The 23,204-nt window shown below is 41.4% G+C and overlaps 1 protein-coding gene across 5 annotated transcripts in view; it reads left to right on the top strand.

The window, feature by feature from the left end:
• klc1a (kinesin light chain 1a) overlaps positions 1-23,204 on the top strand; it is a 52,756-nt gene that overhangs the window by 1,309 nt on the left and 28,243 nt on the right. For all 5 annotated transcript variants that reach the window (XR_013932158.1, XM_080414718.1, XM_080414719.1 and 2 more), the window contains exons 2-6: positions 10,456-10,723; positions 12,545-12,775; positions 13,456-13,534; positions 20,952-21,180; positions 22,654-22,741. Coding sequence is in view for 4 of the 5 variants with exons in the window: in XM_080414718.1 (XP_080270844.1) it covers positions 10,457-10,723; positions 12,545-12,775; positions 13,456-13,534; positions 20,952-21,180; positions 22,654-22,741 (894 nt within the window). In the remaining variant the exon portion in view is untranslated. The remainder of the gene's footprint in view (positions 1-10,455; positions 10,724-12,544; positions 12,776-13,455; positions 13,535-20,951; positions 21,181-22,653; positions 22,742-23,204) is intronic.

Genomic DNA, 23,204 nt, shown 5'->3' with positions numbered 1-23,204 from the left:
AATTACCATTTTGTAAACCTTTACCATGTAGAATCTAACACTGGGGGCTTCCTAAAGCCATTCGTTATAGGAGGGTTTTTCATTTAAGAAGGGTGTTTTTAAAGGTCCTATATGAAAACGCACACAGTCAAAGCAAATGAAACGTATCTTTCAATAAATCAAATAAGACGTCAAAAGAAAAAAAACAATAAAGGCGTTAATTAAAGTTGTATTTTTAATTGATACGTGCAGTGTTTCCTGCAGGACCAAAAGCAGGGCTTAGCCAACTGGTTCTTCAGGTTAATCCATTTGCTGATAGACAGTAGAATGAAACCTTTTACACACAGTAATGTCTTTTTAGTACTGGACTATATACAGTAGATGCACTATTAACAATAACTGGCAGAGTATTAGTAAGTAGGAGTTTTATTGTGAGATGTTGATTTGATGGTTGTCATTGGTATGCTGAAGTGGGATGAGTCTAGTCTCTCACTCCTGGCTGTGAAAGATTCCTGTGTTGAGTATATGGACTCAGACACTGTCAGGGGACAGTGGAGGCCAGTGTAGCACACACAGCTGGGACCTCAAAGCCAAGACTGAGAGGTGCCTGTGAATAGATCAGATTTGGACACAGATTCACAGGCTACACTGACTGCTAGATATCTAGCAGTGGTGGTTTTATATAAACCCACAATCTGTGCCCTCACGTGCATTGCAGTGATCTGTTCAGTAGGTAGGTAGGTATACCTGTATAAGAATGTGTAGAGTTAGAGTACTTATCTCTGCAGGGCCGGGGGACAGAGTAGATGTTTTTTTAGCCCCTGGCTGTGTGTGTTTCTGTCTGTCTCTCTGTGTGTCCAGCTATCTCGCAAAGCGCTGGACCGAATAATGTCAAACTTAATGTACACGCAGCCACTCGCAATGCCGTTTCCCTTGGATTCATAACGCAACTCCAGTTGTCAACTGGAGTTGCGTTATGAATCCAAGGGATAGCCTGTATGGGAACTGGTTCAACTGGCAGTTGAACCAGTCCCCATACAGGCTATGGCCATTTCCATGGTCATGGCCATGATGACCTAACTAGATTTTCCGCCTTTTTGCATTTTCTTCAAAACACACTTTTCTGCTACTACTCCTCCTGCAGATTTTGTCCAAAACTCACACACATTGGTACACATTACCTCTGGAGTCATGTCATGAACATGTATTATATCAGTTTTTCGTATTCCTTTCCAATTTGCTATAATTGGCTTCCAAAGTTTGCTTGACGGGCCAATTTCACAAAGAGATGGCAAAAAAATTAAGCATCTTATGATTGACACCAAATTTGAATAACATTGATACACAGAGCCAAAAGCGTGCCACAAATGTCAGGCACGAACGCACACACGCATGCATGCACACACACAGGGATCATTTTTGCCCTCAAATGCAGTACTGCGTAATGTGCAGTCTACCTATATTTACAACAATCTAACAATCTACCTATTTACAAAAACATGTAGCTGTCCTTCAGGCTAACAACCCCTGCCCCTGGGAAAATATTAGCCGAGATCAGAGTACACACACACACACACACACACACACACACACACACACACACACACACACACACACACACACACACACACACACACACACACACACACACACACACACACACACACACACTCAATCTTTGAGTTCTCATTGCACTGTATGCAGTTCAATATCCAATCAACCAATGTGGTTTATATATAATATTATGCACTTTTTATGCACTGCCGTCTGCCTATGTGTACCGTAACATCTGTCTCTCCTATCCTCCAAATACACCATACTATATCTCTCCTCTGTCCTCAGGCTTACACACCCTAGTCCCTCTGGGATAGCTTGTTGTTGTCAGAGGTATCCCCCAGTGGTTTTACATGTCAGCCTTATAGTGTACCTGTGATGGGAATTTGATAATTATAGAGCTGTCTACAACAGTAGTGTTTTGTTGTAATGCTAGAACTCTGGTGCTTGTTTGAATGGTTTTAGGGGGGTTCAGTTGATCTACATAATACTCACGAAAACAAAACATGTCTACTGATAGTAGACAATACTCAATAAAATTTGACACTGGAATCGCCACGCCTGGATTTAGGCCTACACTGGGCTACCGTGTACCTTTTGTTCTGTGGTTAAGGGTATGTGGTATGCATTACTCACCAAAATCATTTTTTTATACGAATACGAATAGTTCACTGTCCTTAAGACAGAAATTGAGAATAATAAAATATTTTCTTTTAGGAATTTCTGCTATCATAGCATTGTAGAGGGAGACAGCGGAGATTGTACCTGTATATACACAGATCGTAAGACATATTTAAACTTGTGATTGTTATTTAAACTGATCATTGTAATTATGTCTGTGCCCATCTGGTAGGCTAAGCCTTGAGCCACCAGGGGTCCCCTTTCTTTTGCAGTAATCTTATAGGCTATATTATCACCTACATGATCTAGCAGTAGTAAGGGCGGGGCACAGGGGCCAAAGCCCAAAAGGATGTTTACCTGCAAAAGTGCCTCAACTGGCCAAACTTGAAGGCACAGTGAGAGTTTACTAGGGTTCGGCTGGTACAGTAGGTAGACTTGTATGTATTTTTGTGGTTCTTGTGAAGCAGTGAATTTGCCAGTGTATGAAATGTCCTCTACAATTACAGTTTGAGTTGGCTAGGAGAGAGTCCGTTGGAAGGCGATAACCTGCGACAATGAGAATGAGATTAGTTGGCAAGACTTGTTATACTGTAGTGGCTATATATAATCGCCTTCTCACACTGAAGATTTTCAGAAGACCAGTACATTTATCATCACATCTAGATATTCTGAAGAATCTATCCTCACCATGGTAGGGCTGAACAATTAGACTGGAATCAAATTCATGAAATAAAACTGTCTACTCTATACTGCCAAAGAAGTGATGGGGGCATTTCTAAAATTTGAAATTGTAATGCAGTTTGCAATGAGTGAAGAGGTGAGAATGAAGTCTCAAAGCAACATTCCCAACCTCTATTACTATTATTGTAAAGCTCTTTCTCCGCCCAAGACCAAGGATGCAACCATTGATGCACCCACTGTAGCGTGTAAGACCTCTGTCTCTCAACTTAATGTCCTGGTTTAGGATCAAATTCAGATCTAAAAGCTTGTAGAGACAGTGCTGCTTATTACACCAAACCAAAGTTTCTGGCCAAAGGGTAGTGCTAGAGAAAAGGCCATGGTGTCACCAAAATCAGGAGGGTTCATCCAGCAATCTGCCTATTAAGTCGTTTAGTGTTGGATGGACCAACTGACCGTCACTACCACCCTGAAGGCATTAACCTTTACAGAAATGAGTTGCTTTATCCATACACATTTTTTAATTGAAAACTCTACAAATGACAAATTTAAGAAATTCACGTTTGTTGAACTCTATCCTGCAAATTTGCACATTCGGCCAATAGAAAATATTTTTGGGCCATTTTCAAACCTTGATTTCATAGTGACAAATGGTCCGATTGGCCCGGAATTGAACAGGGACTCGCTGATCAGGGCATTTTAACCCTAGCCCTAACCATTTGGCTATCAGGCCACCCACCAGAAACATATTGTTTTTGCCTACTAACGGCTGCATAAACACCAAGCAGGCTGGTTTGCAGTCAGGTGTGAGACAGGAATAGATGGTACAAGCATTGCATTTACGTTTTACAGTACATTCTGTTCAACAAGAAAGCTTGGAAGGAATACAAGCATTTCACTGGCTGACAGTGACAAATAGCTTGCATTTGGACGTCTTTTCCCCAAAAAACTGCATTGCTGCTGCCACATAGGACTACATTGTGATTAATGTGACATGACATCTTGTTTAGATGCGATATGTGAATACAATTTGTGGACAGAATTCAAATCTGAATGCACCTTTAGAGCTCATCTAGCAGGACTAAGAATATGAAATAGAGTGGACTGCCTCACTGCCCTCTACCTTTTTATGACAAAAAATTCAAAAACCATGAAAAGCTAGCTAATATGAACTTAAAACAGTTAATAAACAAGTAAATATTCTATATCTAAAATGTAGCATCTTAGACAATATTTTGAAAGTAAAATTGTGTATTTTCCCCAGGTTATTGTATTTTGTAAATATCACTGAGCTTTAGGGATGCAGACGGGGAACAATACTGCCGCTGTCTCAGACAAACTCTTAAAGCTAAAGGTTTTCATTACTGGACCCTAACAGATAACATTAATCCCTTGCCCTGGGCTCTCACTCATGAATGCTTATTGCTCTTCTCATGTGAGAAGGGCCCACCAGCTTTAAAGCCCTCCAACCTATTCTGGCGTGCGAGCCATATTTTGAAATATCATGCAGTAAATTATTCTATTTATTTAACTATGTCTTTAAAATAAAATAACAGAAGAGGGGGCAGTCTCCTCCGGTTTGTATTCTGTGTCTATTGTGACAGACGTTAGGAAAGCTGAGAGGGAAGACCCTGGAGGATGGCCCCGGGTGGGATCCTTTAGATCCCAAGCCAACAGGGATATGTTGGGTTCAGGAGAACCACTCTTCTTTTCTTGCACATATGTGTGCTAGAAACTCTGTGTAATGTGAGTGATACTGATAACACGGAGTGTGGAAATAACTTAAAAATTGTACAGTAACAGTAAAATGTTACTCTTGTGATCCCAAAGGGATTTCACACTGAGGATTTTAAATACCCTGATCAGAATCAGAAGCAACTTTATTGTCACATCAGTAGTTTACAGGTGTAAAAAAAATGGGTGAAAGTTGTTTTGCGTAAGCTCCATCATTTTTGTTCTTGGGAGAAGAGAAAGGAGGGGCCGAGGCGGCAGGGAGGCTAGGGAGAACAAAATCTAACATTAAAATAAGCCTGTCAAAGAGAACATATAAATATATACACAGTATAGCATAATACTAGCAGATACAGTATTTACATGAGGGTAAGCTTAAGGTGCGAAAGTGGTAACACATTGGTCATAGTGGCAGGTATGTGCATGATTAGACATAAGGTGCAAAAAACACATAGCGCAGACACTTCACAGGGGGAAAAAATCCATATGCCAGGACCACATGGAAAGTGAGATCTGCACATACTGTATTCCGGCACCCTGGGTCAACTAATTATGTGTTTACGACCACATCATCCTGTGCTGGACCTCACTTTCACTCTTCATTGTAATTTTCAGAAATGTATGCTTTAAAATAACATCAAATATTCCTCTCTGTTAAATTCCTTTGTCTGTGTGACCAAGTCAGAATATTTCCTGACTCACTTTTGTGTCTCCATAGTCCATACACTGGTTGCGAAACACAGATCCACATTGCTGTGTAGCTCATGCTGTCAGACAGACAGAGTGGTCAGTCTGTTCCTCATTAATACCAATCATATTTCTCACTTCCTGTGCATGGTCATGGCTCATGCCTTTTGTTAACTGTTTCACTGATCACCATCAGTAAGTACACTCACATTTAAGCACTTAGCATATCAAGCTGTGATGCGTTGTAACTGTGAGCTTGTCAGGGTCAGTTGTGCTTTATTTCTCAACGATATAGAGGTGAGAGACAGAAAATAAGACGGTTGGGAGAGGCAACGAGTACTGGCTGTGTTTAATTATCAAATCAAAATATAGATTTTTGTTTTTCAGCAGTCTGATTTCAGTCAATTTAGGTATTGATGTCCATGGTTTAGTTGTGTCACAAGTTGAAACAAAAGGCCACAATTGTCTATCTATACATATTGAATATTGACACTTGATCCATAAATATTGTGGCATCACTTTTTATTCATATCATCCAGTACTACTTTGTAATTTATCCATTTGTAAATATTGTAACTGAGAGTGTACAAATATGATTTTCATTTGTACACTCAGTTAAATTAACAAGATGATTTAGTCTTTAGACTAAGGGATTGATTGAATATTTTGTTAAACAGAAATACAGCACGAGTACAATCATAAACTTAGTCTAAAAGGATCACACAAAAAAGTCCAGTGGACTTGTTGTTTCCATTGAGGTCCTATATTCAATTCATCAACATAGCATAAATACAATATAATCATAAATATAAAACACTATACGTACAGAGTAGAAAAAAGAGGGTAAATAGGGGGGGGGGCACCTTTTTTAAGGAGAAGTGATAATTACCTCCCCCTTTGGCCTCCTGAAAGGTGGATTTTCAGGCCTGTTTTAAAGGAAGCCAGAGATCTGATACAGTATGTGCTGGTGATTATGTGTGTGTCAGCCACTGGGATCTTTTTTATAATATTACAAAATATATAGCAGATGAATTTCACTTGGAGTGTAGCTGGAATCAGCCCATTCATTATATTAGACTTTCCCAGTCACCTGCTCTGAATCACAGCAGATGGTTTATGACCATGTTCTTACACATCACTGACTTACTGATTTAACCCATTACCTATCTAGTCCTCAAGCATGAAGCCCAGAGCAAGCAGTTGCTATTCCTCTTTTGCTGTAATTTTTTTCACTCTTCATCCCATATGCATCATTGCACTTAGCTGACCCATAATCCACAACTTCTAGTTTCAGATCTAAAGACAGATCTTCAGGCTAAAAACTAATAGACATCAAAAGTTTAAACAAGGATATATGAGAGTGACTATTAAATGTTTCAAAGGCTTCTCTATTAGCACACAGTTTTTACATGCATGTCTCTCGCTGCTGTACATACCGTATATACAGTATATGAGTGCAAGAAGTGGTGCAAGAAGTTTAAGCAGCATACCATTTGCCTCCAACCACTGTTTAGCGACATGTGGGAGACATCCAGAAACAACACCCAGAGATGCACTTGTTCATAAATATGCACATTGAACACACACACACACACACACACACACACACACACACACACACACACACACACACACACACACACACACACACACACACACACACACACACACACACACACACCCTCTTTGTATCCCCATAACCACATGAACTTAAACTCCTGGGGGTTCTGCTTTGTATGAAAAATATTTTCATCCCCAAGGCTGGACTTCAAACCATCTATTTACATTTCAAACGATAATATCAGAAATACTTCCCCCTCCACATTTATCTGTAGGACTTTATTTTCCGGGAGTCGTCTGAAAGACAAAAATAATACATTGCAAGTGGAGAACACAGCAGAAATGAGAAGGCCTGTGTTGTCACTTTCATTTCTCTTTTACACCAACAGCAGTGTTATACTGTATGTTGTGCTTTGTGTGTGTGTGCTTTTGGCTGTTGGGGAAATTCTTCACAGTCCAATGGGCCTTGTGCTAGATTCAGAGCTGAATATAGAAACATGATGGAGCTACTGAGCTTTATTTAATTGTTTGTTATTAAATTAGCATAGCAAACACGTAACTTATTTTGGATTACCTGATGCTTCCCCTGGTGTTTTCCTTGGAATGTTTTTATGTTTTTGTTGAAAATCAGTTGAATGAGTTCTGAGTGCAATAAACAAATCTGTGGTACCAGTGGGAAAGTAGCTCAAATACCAGTCAAATTGAAACATTTCGGCTAGTGAGTTTGTCAGCTTCTTGAATCCAGAACACTAAAACATTTGTCTACTGGGCAAAGTCAGTTTCCTCCCATGATACAAATAACATCCCAACGATACTTGGCCGCGTCTCATCCCAGAGCTGCTGTTTTCATTCCTCTCCAGCACATGGAGATTATTTCCTGCATTCTCCCCAATCTAGCCTATCTCTGCTCTGCTGTCACATGATCGGCCAGAGGCTGATTTCAGAGTCACATGAGCGAAGCTTGCTCTTCCTCTGCTTCTGCTACAATGGGCATTCTTCTGCAATTGTTATTGCAACTTGAACCCAACAGCTCCACGCTGGAACTGAAATGTGAAATCCAAGGCGAATCGAGACATGATGCTTTGTTTTCACTCACCTGGTATCATAGCAACTCGTCTTACGGGAGGGCAGAGGCGGGTTTGCCCAACAACTTTGTCTCATAGCAACCTCAAGGACAAATTTTGGAAGAGGTTTATATAAAGGCATTTATGCTTTATTGGATACAAGTACAGCGGAGATGAGGGAAAGCGCTACAGTACATGTGAACCCTGGATGTCACCGTTAATGCACAAAGGAACGCTAGTCAAACTTTAGTTTTTTTATTCATAGTTGTTGCAGATACCCTGTACTTTCACTTTCAGAATTACTTTATGCTGTGGTGGGTCTTTAAATCACTGGGCTTCAGGGAAGTGCTGTGTAATTTGTCTGATGAGTTCTCCTGGATTTATTAGACTGCTCGCTACATATACTGCTGAGCCGCTCAGTCCTAATCCTTTTACATGTGTAATTAATTGGTTACAAGGTAAATAAAGCCAGAACGGAGAGAGAAGGTGTATACATATACGTATTTACAGTTTGGAAACAGTCAGGGAAGTGCAGACATGAACCTGATGTGGAGGTGACAATTTGTAATGACATAAAGAATTAAAGTATGTTTTGTTCTAATGACTTGCGCATGCTTCACCAACAAAGCTTGTTCTTGTACAAATATAGGATATTTGAGCTTGTATACCACCTAGATCAGAAGGTGGGAAGTTTTAGGAATGGGATGAGATGTGGCACAGGTCATGGGCAGGATTCAGACCCATGACATTGTTGCTAGATGTGTGCCTGCAGTATGTGGTATGTGTAACCACCACAACCAGGAGACACTGATCTGATAGTCCTTTCACAATGTTCTTAATAATAATATAGTTTTACAATATAAAACCTAATGCACTTAATGCACATTATTAGGTATATTGTATTAACAGAGAACGTATGTTTTTTTTGTCCCAAGCCAAACCAGTGAGAAACCACATGTAGGATGTACATACAATTACTTTAGCATTTCCTTTCAGTCTTTGACCTTATCTTCACAACCCACACAGCCCACTAACCTCAGATTTGTGATTAAGCTGTCAGTCAGGCTGCAGTCTCAAAGTCTGCGGTTTTCCTTTGAACATATCTGTGCAGTTACATCAAGGTGTCTCTTTCACTCGCCTCTTAACAGGCACATGTTGCATCCGGCCTAAAATGGGTTAAATACTCCTGCCTGCGGAATTGTGTTTTTTTGATAAGCAAGGAATGAAATTAACCTTCTTGTCTACAGGCCGCTAGTGGCTGCCTGCAGCTAATTTGTACTACTTACACCATTTTATTTTATAATAAAATAGTTCCTTCAAATGATGGTTGGTTACATACAAAATACCAGGTAGAGTAGACTAATGTGCTAGAATAGAGTATTCTGTCTTTTTAAAAAGAATAGGATCTCAATATGATGGATTATTAACAAATAAGTGTCTGGTGGAGTGCTTAGTCTGCTTTATTATCATGATTATTTTTGTCTTTTTCTGCCTTTATTGATAGTATATAGTCGATTGACAGGAAATGGGGAGAGAGAGACGGGGAGTGAAGCTGCAAAGGTCGTCGGGATCGGGACTTGAACCCGCATTGCAGCCTAGCTGCCCGGACCGCAAGGCTAGCGGTCCGGGCCCTGCTTGCCATTCTTAGAATAGAATAGGACCTGATACAAATGACGGATCATGGTTAACTGACAAAGTAGCAGAACGGAGAAGTTTCTGATCCATAGTCAAATAAATTACCAGTGTTTGGCTGAGTGTTAGCTGGTGTTTAAGCCTACCAAATGTCCTTCAGTCAGCAATCTTTACTTAATGCTCATGCCCTCATGCTCTCTCATGCTCTCACACACTCACTCAGTGCAGCATATTGATCAAAAGAGGGCTGAACCCCCACTGGGAGTTGGAAAAGCTTGTTCACCAGTAGATTTGACATTGGTGTCTGCAGTGGTAGTGGCCAAGAGACTGAGAAAAGGCCAGAAACACGCACAAATGAATAATACATAGGATGGTTCGAGATTGGCTTGCAGAATTTAAAATTGACTTGGTGATGGATGGATGTGTTTATGAAGCATACCTCCCTTCCCTTGCACTCTCCATGTGCATACAAAACTGAGGAAACGTAGGTTATGAATTCTATTCATATGTTCAACCACGCAGTGTTGTTGCATAGCAGTTGATACAGATGTTTAGCATACAATAAGGTTTCTGTTGCCAGAACAAATTTGTTCTACACAGTGTTTTGTGTGCCACATACAGCAGGTCTATTTTATGTCCTGTATTGAGTCCTGTAATATGTCCATGTATTGTGTCGGCAGTACTCTGTTGATGGATTAACATTGAGTTGCCTTAGACAGTGCCATATACGTACAAGACATTTGAGTGTAGAAAATCTATTTGTCTGAGAGTGTACAGAAGGTAACCAAATGGACCTGTAAGGGTCCATTTGTACACTCTGTGAGTTACATTAACACTAAGGAGTTTGCAGTTCATTTAAAAAAAATCTTTTATCAGTTAATATTTTCAGTAAATATTTTAACCTTTAACCAACTTGAAATCATGGGATTGTGTGTTGGTTCTTCTGCAGGATGCGTGAGGACATGTCCAGCATGGTGTGCGTGAAGGAGGAAGAGGAGTCCACAGAGAAGCTATCTCAGGATGAGATCATCTGCAGGACCAAGCAGGTGATCCAGGGTCTGGAGGCCCTGAAGCAGGAGCACCACTCCATCCTGGACGGCCTGCTGGGAACGCTGCGATGCCTCAAACAGGACGAGGAGGGGGTGCTGGTGGAGGAGAAGTCCCACATGATCCGCAAGTCCATGGAGATGCTGGAGCTCGGCCTGAGCGAGGCACAGGTGACCGTGGATCTGTTTTTTACCTTCAGTGATGTGAATTGTGTGTGTGTGTGTGTGTGTGTGTGTGTGTGTGTGTGTGTGTGTGTGTTTCAGATTGGGTATCAAAGTGTACACAATCTGTTGACTAGGAATCATATTGCATCATATTTCATGATAGAGAGAAACTTTACAAATAATATTACAAAAAAAACATTCACGTGTAAGGCAGAGTCCACACCGCATCTATAACAAATACAATGGTGAACGATATAGTTATTGTTATTGTTGTAGCCACAGTGTGAACGACCCTTAAGGCTCAGTAGCTCATTTACTCTACTATTGTTGGTCATTTTGTTCAAATACTGAAAAGGGCGTTACGTGAATGCAATGGAAAATAATGGCCCTGCAGCAACTTAGATGCATCTCTCAGAACAACATCCTCACTTTCTGCTCTCTCGCTCCACCCTCGATTTTCTGTTCTCTCTCTTCCACAGTATAGACCAATATAACAGAAATAAATAATCTGTTAAATGTAAGTGATTTTTCAATTCAGTGGTTCATGTTTATGAATCATGGGAAGAATCATGTAGAAAATATGCAGGTTCTTGCTCTATCTGGGCTCAATCTGCAGGAGTTTTAAACTTTGATTGCATAACACACTACAGTATAATCTTATAAGATTATGTTAAACATGCACGGTACATGCATCATCACACTACAGGAATTTATTAAGATTCTCAGGCTTGCCGGAAAAAGATCAGAAAGATCACATGCGGAATCGGATGCAAACAAGCCCGTTGTGGTGAAACTTGTGGTGGCCACGGACAAATGTTTCTGATATGTCTGGGAGGACAAGACTTATCACAGTCATGTTCTTGCTACATATGGACACACCTCAGCTGTTCAACGCACCACAGGTGGTGTCGGCCGGTCGCCGTGTCAAATGTCCGCTATTTCTCGGAATGTCTGTCTCCTTGTAGTTAGTGTTGGTCGCGTGCCACTCCTGTCGTCCCACTCAGACAGCAGCCACATAAATGTCAACATATTTGAAAAGTACCGGGGCGGCTCCCATTATCTGTGAGCAAATCGGAAGGCTTAAGATTAGATCTTTGAAACTTGAACACTATAGGATAGATAATCCCTGCCAGATAATCGCTCCCGATCAGGTTAGAATGGGGAACGCCCCTCGCGATAGTTTTGGGGGGCCTCCAAACTGAGCCAAAATCACCCCGATTATCCTTTAGTTGTGAGCCCAGCATTATACACACGAAACAATGGCTCTTCTTCCTACTCTCTCTCTCACGCACGCACGCACGCACGCACGCACGCACGCACGCACGCACGCACGCACGCACGCACGCACACACACACACACACACACACACACACAGGATATGTGTTCAAGGTTACTTTATTTTGTCTCCCGTGGGAGAAATTTGTCTTGGACACACAGACCAGCAGCAAATACCATACAGTACAAGACAAAGACAAAAACAAAACATAAGCACACAGTGACATGTACAATCCGTTTTTTCCTAGTCATCACCCTCCATAATAATAATAAATAATAATAACCACCTCATCCAGCATATTGCGCAATAAGACCAACACCTTAGCACATCTCAAAACGTTCTGCCCCGCCGTCTGCCCACCGCAAGGACATCATTGAGGAGTGTAATTGACATAGGGACAAAGGAGTACTTGTACCTATTGTAGTTGAACGCATGGGTCCCGTACCTCCTACCTGACGGCAGTAACCTATACTCAGAGTGTGTAGGACATTCAACCTTACACCTGATTGTCCTGTAACATGGTGTTCTATTCTGTGGCCCTTCCCCCCAGGTGATGATGGCTTTGTCGGGCCACCTGAGCTCGGTGGAGTCGGAGAAGCAGAAGCTCCGTGCCCAGGTGAGGAGGCTGTGTCAGGAGAACCAGTGGCTGAGAGACGAGCTGGCAGGGACCCAGCAGAAGCTGCAGAAGAGCGAGCAGAGTGTCGCCCAGCTGGAGGAGGAGAAGAAACACCTGGAGTTCATGAACCAGCTCAAGAAATACGACGAGGACCTGTCGCCCTCTGTGAGTTAACCACACACCATGTAGCATGAGTACTGGGGGTGTTTGTGTGGATGGGTGGGTGTGTGTGTGCATGCCCTAACTGAAATGAAGTGATATTTAATCACTTAATCACTTAAACCCTCTAGACATAGTAAACTGGACCTGAGTTGGCTATGTACTTGGACCACTTTTTTCCATCTACACCAGATCTCTTCTCTTTGGCTAATGTTTCCCCCAGAATGAATATGGTTGCTGGGGTTCAAGTGGTTAACCTTTTTAATTTCAACGCTTGGTACATTTGTACACTCTGAGTTACAGACCATTAACCACTTAAACCCTATGTACTTAGTTGACCGGGTGCCACAGGTTTCTATACTACGTAAGCTAATATTTCGCTCTACCCCAAATCTCTTCGCCGAAGTAGTCGATCTTCTATTTTTTGCTGAATGTTCACCCCAGAATAGTGATGCTATGGTTCATGTTGTTAAGGGTCCATTTGGTTTCTAACTATCAACCATTTTGCTAGGGAACCTGGGGAGAACCAGTGTGATATACCATCAGATAATAAAACACAAGAACAGATGCCCACGCAAGTTTATATATGATGAGGACATGTCCTCCTCTGAGAGACACTGAGCATTCATACATCAATTATTGTCAAACTATAATCTCTGCCTCTTCCTCTCCACATCTCTCCTCAGGAGGAGAAGGACTCTGACTCCAGTAGAGAGACTTTAGATGATCTGTTCCCAGATGACCCAGATGACCAAGCCCCAGGCAGTAAGTCTCCTCTCCTCTCCTCTCCTCTCGCTGTCCCATACTGCAGAATACACTCATCTCATATGCTTAAAATATTTATAAATTGGGCAAAACATATTTTTGGTAATATGTGGGAGCAAATTATTTTGAGAGGCCAGAGCAGATCACACACATTTATGAAAAACTATTTCCAGGATCAAATATAATTTATATAATATAAAATATAAACACAATAATTGAAAAATACAACTTGCATAGAATAAGGTACTTCTCCAAAGTGAGTTATATTTTTCTCAACTTGTGCACATCTCAGTGTGGACCCTGCACCTACCTGCACTACCAGTGAGTTGGTCTATATATTCCATAATATACGACTCAGACGGTCCCATATATTACACAATATACGGTGACCATCCGTTTTCACCACTCCTTGGCTCTCCTTCTTGGCTGTACAAATTGCTCACTCTCTCTTTCTCTCTCTAACTTTCTCTTGTCTATAAATCTTTCACTCTGTCTGTGCCTTTGTTTTTATGTGTACCTCTTTGTCTTTCTGCCCTCCATCCCTCTCTCTCTGTATTTGACACACGCACACGCACGTGCACACACACACACACACACACACACACACACACACACACACACACACACACACACACACACACACACACACACACACACACACACACACACACACACACACACCACTCTCTCACACTCACACTCACACACACACCTAACAGAGTACCATTTTCAGCCCTAATTCTCTCTCTTTTCACTCCCATTTTCCGGGCTCAGCCCATTACCAGTGTGTAATGGGGTGGTCTCCTGATATCTTAGTATCTCAGACAGCTGAAAGAACCATTGGCTGGAATGGACCATTAGTCACGGCCTGATTTGGATCTGAGCCGAATGCAAAGCCCCCACCCCCTACCCCCCAAATCTCTGTTAAACTGTAAAGATCCACTGTTCGCCTTGTGGTTCCTACTGTATGTTGCAATGGTCTGGAAAGCACAGGAAGTTGTCAGACTTTTTCATCCACTAGCTGTAGAGGTGCTGGTGGATTCCAAAATACCAGTCACATTTATTGGTTTATCAGCCCAAAGAAAAAGTCTCTTATGTTGGATGGTCTGTTGAACTTGGCAGTAGACAGATCTGGCTGGTGGTTAATGTCTGGCTGTAGTAGCTTGGTGTGACTTCTGCCACAACATCAGCTGTCATCCTAATTTGGTTTTGTTTTTTCGGCAAATTGCTGGACACCGCAACAGGAAGCCATTGTAACTGGAATCTTTCTCATGATAGAACATTCATTCTGACTTTTAGTGTTTTATACTGCTATCTGAATTGCGGTGGTGTGGTTTGCTGTGGTGGAGACCCACTCCTGCATGAATACAGATGAAACGGAGTTCATTTGCATGTAGCTCTGGAAGTGGAATGTTGCTGCTGGGAAGCCTGTAGCAAAGGATTTACTTCTGATGGAATAAATCAGAATGAAAGAGCTATTACACTGGAGCTCAATACTGCATAATGAGACTATAAAATAAACTATTATGCAGCAAATGTATAGTTGGTATGGAGACTTTAACTCCATCTAGATTATTACAGTTGTGAACAATGGATTTAAAATATATAAATAGAGAGAGAATAGAGGGAAATATTAATACACACACTCACGCAGAGTGGTACATCTGGTTGGTCTGGTATTTTCTTCTCATGCAGATGGAGAGAGAATGCAGGAATGCATGCAACTGGAAAGTTGACATTACCATTTAAAAATATGTCTCAGGGGGAGAGAGGGCTCAAAATGAACTTTAATTCTTGGTAGCATGGGTGCTCCCAACTAAAAAAGCTCAGACAATATGTACTTTTAGTTTTATTGACTTTTTTTTCTCGATAAAAAAAAAACAGTATGGTAAGTAACATAAAATGGTGAAAGTACCTTTAAAAACGCATGTGGCTTTGTGCAATATCCTGGGGCCAGGATTGATGGATGGATGGATGGAAGAGGCTCTCTGTCCCTCCATCCATCTCTTCACTGAGACTGCGGCATTGAGGAGGACTGTTTTTTTTAATGATTTGATTTGATAGCCCATTTGTTTAATATAATTGGAATTTCTAAGTGACAAATTAATTGCAATGTAAATATAGTAACCTAAATAATATTGCCATGTGTTTATGTCCACAACACAGCCCAGTGGGCACTGATAGAGCAAACAAAGAATAAACAGTGTGCCTCTGTAGAAACGTTGGATGAGTTGGGCTACAGCCAGTGGTGTAGTGGAGGTGTACTGTACGTCGTTAAATTGGCTAGTGCTTATACTCACAACTCACTTCTGCAACAATCAAGTTGAGTGTTGTCAGAAATGTAATTGTTTTCATAGGCTACATATTCATTCTGAATATTTTAATCTGTGCGAATGCTCCCCATTATATTTTGACTTTTTAACTGCCAGAGTGTATGATCAATCCCCTGATGGTTGCTAATCACAGAGGGTTTCACTGTGCTTCCGCAAAAAATGTCATCACGACCTCCCATTAGCTTGTTATGCGCCGTTAAAAATAGCATGTTTCGGCTAAAAAAAACATCACACAAAACAAAAAGTACACAGGAACCGAGATGCAGGATTTTTAAGTAATAAATTAACCAGGAAGTGAATGGAGCAATAAATCTACGGATCGCATTATCTCTGTTCTGTTTTTTTTTTTTCAAAACTCATCCAAACCCGTCGTTGGCAGGCTGAGCCATAGCAGAATTCGACGAGTTAACTCGTCCATGGCAGGCAATGAGTTAAAGTGTACCTGAGCCATTTTACACCTGCTCTTTAGAGATGTGTATATTCATAACGGAGAGAAGCACAATTTGCACCACTGGTGCACCTGTTTGATAATTAACATGCATGTTCGTAGGCGAAGAATGCGTGTGAAACAAGGCACAAAAGGCTGTTAATCTGACCCTCAGTGTTGCATGCACACAAACACAACCTTGCACACCCACATTTATACTCAATGATGACACTTACCCATGTCAAGATTACAGTAAATATAACTGAATACATTTCATTTAACCCATTAGAACCGGGAAAGCATCTGTGTCATTTTAGATTTTTGCGTTGGCTATTCAAAAATAGCAGATGTACAAGCTCACTTTGTGCTGCACTGCAAGCTTGTACATCTGCCATTTTTGAAAAATCTCGAAAGTGTGAGAACTCCTGATTTAGAAGGCATTTGTAGGTCTTAATGGGTTAAGAGTAACACAATACTAAGCACCATAAGACCCACACCTAATACCTCAACCAAGGCTGTGTAATACTGTATATTATATAAAAAAGAGAAACTTTTGAGTTTAAAAGTGGATTAGCACTCAAGCACTGTGCAGCAAGTCTTTTGTGTGTGCGTGCACGCATGTACAATCTGCGCATACATTTCTAGGTTTCTTGTAGCTCTTCGTGTGTGTGTGTGTGTGTGTGTTTGCATGTGTACTTTTGATGATGGGAGGAGAGAGAGATTAGAGTAGAGCAGGGGAAAGGGGGACGAGAGGGAGGGATAAAAGAGAAGAGTGTAAGTTGAGACAGGATATGCTCCACACAGTACAAAGAGGAGAGTGTCATCAAACACTAGCCTGGTAAACCCTCCCTCCGGAAATCTCATTTCTATTTGATTCCAGGAGTGAGTCTGGCCTGATTGCCCATTGTGGGGGTTTCTAGTAGAATTACCAACTAACCGAGCCTATCAGCGTCGTCGCACATCGTTCTGTGATTGACAGCGACAGTTGGCCAATCAGGTGGCGAGTTCGAGTGAGCCCGAATGGCACCGACTGCAGCCTGAATGCAGCCGACAAAACACGAACGGCAGCCATCTTTTCTGTCCGCTATATTCTCCGCTATTTTTTTACTTCAAAAAGCTCTCTAACTTCTATTTTGAGGCACGGAATTTACTTATAAGATATCGTTTGGATAGAATTTAGTTGTTTAACTTCATATATGTGGTCAATTAATCATGACAGAGCCTATTTAAATTTTTTTTTTAGAGAACCGGTAGGGGCGGGCAGTGACACCCATGTATCCGAATAAGGCAACCCATTTTGGGCATGGCCGTCTCAAAAGTCCCGTTGCGTCACATTAGACTGGTGAACTGCTGATTGGCTGAAGGGGAAAAACGATCATTGGCTGAAGGGGTTGTCAGTCAATGGTATTACTCCCGCCCAACTCCAGCCCACAGCCAATATTGCAGAATGGGCGATCAGGCCAGACTCACTCCTGGAATCAAATAGAAATGAGATTTCCGGAGGGAGGGTTTACCAGGCTAATCAAACACACCCTCACTTTAATCCTCTCTACTGCAGTTACAATTTACAATTAAGGCATTTAGCAGACGCTCTTAATCCGAAGCGATTTACAGTAAGGTAAACACGAGGTAATGCATAGAAATAGTCATCGTGGATCGTAGGTAAACCAAGAACCTATCATCACTCTAAACAGTATAATATCCACCCAAAAAAATCTGTACATTGAAACTATACAAACTATACCTCTGTGTGTGAGAGTGGGTGTGCGTACGTACGTCCTCCTTTCTGTTTGAGTTTGTCTTGTGACTGGGATGGGGACTCTGTGTGTTTGTGTGCGAGTATGTAGGCTGCATGTATATGCAAGTCTGAGGGTTTGAGGATTGTATGGGAATGTGCATTCATGTGTGTGTATGAGTAAAGGATGCTTTACTAGCGCTGTAGTGGATTAGCTCTCTCCTGCTGATGTGTTCAGTCTCTCTACACAGATCTGAGGAGTGCTGTCATCAATGGTTAATGATGATTCAGGCTTAACAATGGATCCCAGAGTCTCCTCCACTTAATAAAGCTTAACCAATAACCATCAAAGCTTTGCATTGGGAAATGTCACCTTCATTGATGAGTAGATTGAGAAAACCTGTAGACAGTTGATTCAATATTATTTCATAATAAACAATATGAAAATGGATCAGCAAATATTTTGCATTAAATCATTCATAATGTTGACGCCTTATCCATACTGGTAGAAAAATCAGCCTCGTTCCGAATAACAATTGTGTTGCTTTATCACCTTATAATATTCGCTTTCTATGTGAATGTACACAGCGGTTTGGGAAGAAGAAAAACAGCCAAATGAATCACACAAAAAGATGCTCCTGGTGTGTAAGGACCCTTTAATTGTTGTCTTTAGGGAAACAAATCAGTGTTGTCTAGATTTGAGCCTTGATATGGAAATGCAACTTGGCTTTTACTGAGATACTGTAAAAGAAACCATAGCCCTATGTTTGGTTAGAGATGAGCCCTTCAGGGGCCATAAAAACAAGGTAGAACAGTGACAGAACATTTGAAATGCTTTGTTGCTGCAAGCTACACTCTACTGTATGGCTTTATTGTAAACCTTCCATACTACAGTATAAACAAAACAAATGTCACCCATATGATTCTAAATATACAACAACTGCCAAAAGAACAATGTCTATTCTTTGTCCATTTTAAACATGTGAAAAGTGCTTTATTGCAGTTCCCTGTGCCAAGAAACACTGTCTATGGCCATGAGCGTAGGTAGGGACAGGCTATTCTGGTGTGTGGTTTTGAACACCTGGTGTCACTTCCTGTGTGGTGGGTTGGGTGGTCAGTGAGGAATACTCCTCCTGTGGTACAGACCCCACTGGACCTCACACAGAGTAAATATAGAACCACAGTCCTTTAATAAGAAACCCAATAGCCTGGTTTACACACACACACACACACACACACACACACACACACACACACACACACACACACACACACACACACACACACACACAAAGGGCTGAAATTATAGACTTACTTTTTACTTTTTTTAGATTCCAATTCATCAAATCATTGAGAAGCACTTTTTACAGTGGTGTTGCGTAAAAATAGTCGATCTACAAGATGTGACACATTTTGAGCTTGTAGATCTGTTTTCTTATTTATTATTTTATTAAAACGGACAATGTTTTTAATCAATGAAATTAATTCGCTTGATTAACTGTTGCACCCCTACACACACGAGGCATGCACACCATCACATACATACACAGACAGACAGACAGCAACATATGCAGTAGTACAGACACCAAACCTGATACCAACTCAGACAGATACTTTAGTTGCAGATAGATAGACAGAAAGACAGACAGACGTAGACAGACAACAAGTCATGAAAAGAATTCTAGTCATGTTGACCCCATTCTATACAGAAGCCAGTAAACCTGCATAGATAGAAGATAGATTGTATTTGTCACATGCTCATACAAGTATGTGCAGTGAAATGTTTGTGTGAAAGACTCCGCCTCACTGTGCTTACTGCTAACATTGTCCAACAAATATAATACATGGTATTAAGTAAGGTAATACTAAGTAAAATCGTGTAGACATTTTAAACCTATTAAATGTGCAAAAAAGATAAACATTAAGTGCATTGCTGTTGTATGTGATCAGTTAAACCAATGGTTTTCAACGTGGGATCCGACGGGTATCAGAGGGTCCCCAGCTGGATCCATCTGGTTCCATTTTTACGCACCGAGTTAAATTAGCACTGAGGACTTTGCTGTGCAGATTGGGGTCCCAGAGATAAACATTTTATCCAATGCGGATCCATGGTCTAATGCAGAGGTCTTCAACAGGGGGTCCGCGACCCCTAGGGGGTCCGTGGAGGTACTGCAGGGGGTCCGCGAAATTGTTGTTTGTTTAACAATATAATTTTTTTTTTCTTTTTTTTCCAAAATGTCAAATTGTCTTTAAACATAACATGAATCCATAGCAAACAGATAAATGGAGGCACAATGCACAATAACATGGTATGTTTATACATATTTTGTAGAGATTTTTTTATTTTGCACACCTACTGGGTCAGGTGCTTATAGGAGCAGGCAATATAAAACACAATTGTATACATAAATATACAATATATGTGGTAGCCCCCCCTACCCTACGAGGTAGGGGGTCCCTGCTTCATCTCCCCATCAGTTTGGGGGTCCCTGGCCTGAAAAGGTTGAAGACCCCTGGTCTAATGCATATAAAACTGGGGATCCTTCAAATGCAAAAGGTTGAGAATCATTCACTTAATCACTTAGCAACCTTATATACTTCATTGACCGGGGTACCCCAGGGGTCTATCCTTGGCCCCCTCCTTTTGTCCCTCCCCTCTACACCAGTGGTTCTCAAAGTGGGGTCCAGGGACCCTCAGGGTTCCTGGATAGGGTTGCAAATGTTCTTTCAGAGTTGCAAATGGACTTAGAGGTCTATAACTCTGAGAGTGTACGAATGGAACCAAATTTGTTATGGGGGTCCTTGAAGTTAAAAACTTTGAGAACCACTGCTCTACACTAAATCTCTTCCGCCTAACATTCCCTCCCAGAATAAGAACGCTAGGTTTCATGTGGTTAAGCCCATCTCTCTCTGTCTCTACAGTCCAACAGCCTCACAGCAGTGCTGCTGCTGCTATGGCTCAGCAGGGAGGTTATGAGATCCCGGCCCGCCTCAGGACCCTCCACAACCTGGTGATCCAGTACGCGTCCCAGGGCCGCTACGAGGTGGCCGTGCCCCTCTGTAAACAGGCCCTGGAGGACCTGGAGAAGACTTCGGGACATGACCATCCAGATGTGGCCACTATGTTGAATATCCTGGCCCTGGTCTACAGGTGAGTACACCTTTCTACATGTTGATGTGGTCGGTGCTGTCCATTTGTGAGGAATCAGGGCAAAACATTTTAACATATTCTTACATTTTAAATTCATCATGACTAGAATACTCTACCTGTCTGAAATGTGTCCGTATTGCCTTGTAATGTTTAACTCATTGCCTGCCATGGACGAGTTAATTCGTCAAATTCTGCTATGGCTCAGCCTGCCAACGACTAGTTTGGACGAGTTTTGAGGGCTTTTTTTTCACACAGAACCAGAGATAACGCCATCCGAAGATTTACTGCTCCATTCACTTCCTGGTTAACTTATTACTTAAAAATGCTGTATCTCGGCTCCTGTGTACTTTTTTTTTTTTACTATATATTTGTGGTCGAGACATGCTATTTTCAAAGGCGGACAACAAATGTCAACGAGGTCGCGATGACCTCGTTGACATTTGTGAAACCACACAGTGAAACCCTCGGTGATTAGCAACCATCAGGGGATCGATCATACTGGAGATAAATATTCTGTGACTACTTGAAAAATTAAGAAAATCTCAAACTCTCTGGCAGTGGGTGAGATTTTTAATGTATACACTCTGGTTGTTAAAGAGTTAAAGTTAAGTTTGGCTATGGCTGTAACTTGTCTAAAAGTGGATTATAATATGTGAACATCACTCAAAGCCTTACCCCACCCTCCCCTTCTCCACACAGTCACAATTTAAAAACACTTAAACTGTCACCTAGCCTATCATCCATTTAAGCATATACATAGAATATACATCGTCATACGATGAATAGCGAAAATAGCTGACCTACAAGCTCACACCCATGTTGCATTGCGATGCGTTGAGAGCTTTTAGATCTGCTATTTTAGGTACTTAGGAAATTTTTATATATATATTTTTTAAAGTTTTGAAAGATTTTAACTGTAAAGAACAATATAACAACAATTAGAATGTTTTGATCAATTTAAATGAACTTTTCAGAGTTTTGGTCCATATTATATCGTTGCTGTCGGGCAGAAACCAGCTAATTCCATTTTGACGCTTTTGCATTTTTTCCCATAAATCAGTGGTATTGAAGACCCTTTACGTCTGTGTGTTGGTAAAAAAAATGGAACCAATGAAAAGTATTAAAAAGCGCTTCTGACAAAACCAGCTAACTCCATTGGAACCTCAAACTTTCTGCTAAACCAGCTAACTCCACCAAAGGGGGGTGGAGTAAGCTAGCTTTGCTGACTCCAGGCTCCACCCCCATTGTAAGCTTGGAGGCCCATTCAGCTGTTCTTATCAATGATGAACAAAACCTCCTAACTCCAGTTTTTTTCATTTCCTGAAAAATGAACATTTTGGAGTTGGCTGGTTTCTGCCCGACAGCAGAGATATCCATGCTGGGGTGTGTTTGATAACGTGTGTAGTGTACTGTATATGAGGTGTTGTGGGGCTGACAAATGAATGTCAATCTGTGTGTGTCTGTGTGTCTCAGGGACCAGAACAAATACAAGGAGGCGGCCAACTTACTGAACGATGCTCTGGCCATCAGAGAAAAGACACTGGGAAGAGACCATCCAGCAGTAAGCACTTCTTATGTACTATATTACATGAAACTTCACCACATGAACCCTAGCGTCCCTATTCTGACATATAAGCTTATAAATTGGCTATTTTCGGCAAAGAGATTGCGTGTAGAGGGAAAAAAAAGGAGGGGGCTTAGCATAGACCACTGGGGAAAGTATAGGGTTTAAGTGGTTAATATCTGATAAACAGGACAGTATAAATATATCCCCATTAAGCAAGTATAAAATTCTATATTATTTAATAGGCCTACATATTATGTTCTTCTCTTGGTTATTTCGTCGTCGACCGTGGTGCCCCCCTGCCCCGCAACCACGCCCTCCCAAGCCCCTCTGCTCCCCATCCCCCCAACTCGGTGGTCCATGAAATCATTTACTACGGTACATGAAAGGGGTCCTTAGTACGAAAAATACTGGGGACCCCTGGGTTCTTTCATCTGGTGTCCAGATTGGCAGGGACATA

Source organism: Gymnoscopelus braueri (genome assembly GCF_963280865.1).
Source record: "Gymnoscopelus braueri genome assembly, chromosome: 19".
Lineage (NCBI taxonomy): Eukaryota > Metazoa > Chordata > Actinopteri > Myctophiformes > Myctophidae > Gymnoscopelus > Gymnoscopelus braueri.
This window is presented reverse-complemented; position numbering and strand designations above follow the sequence as displayed.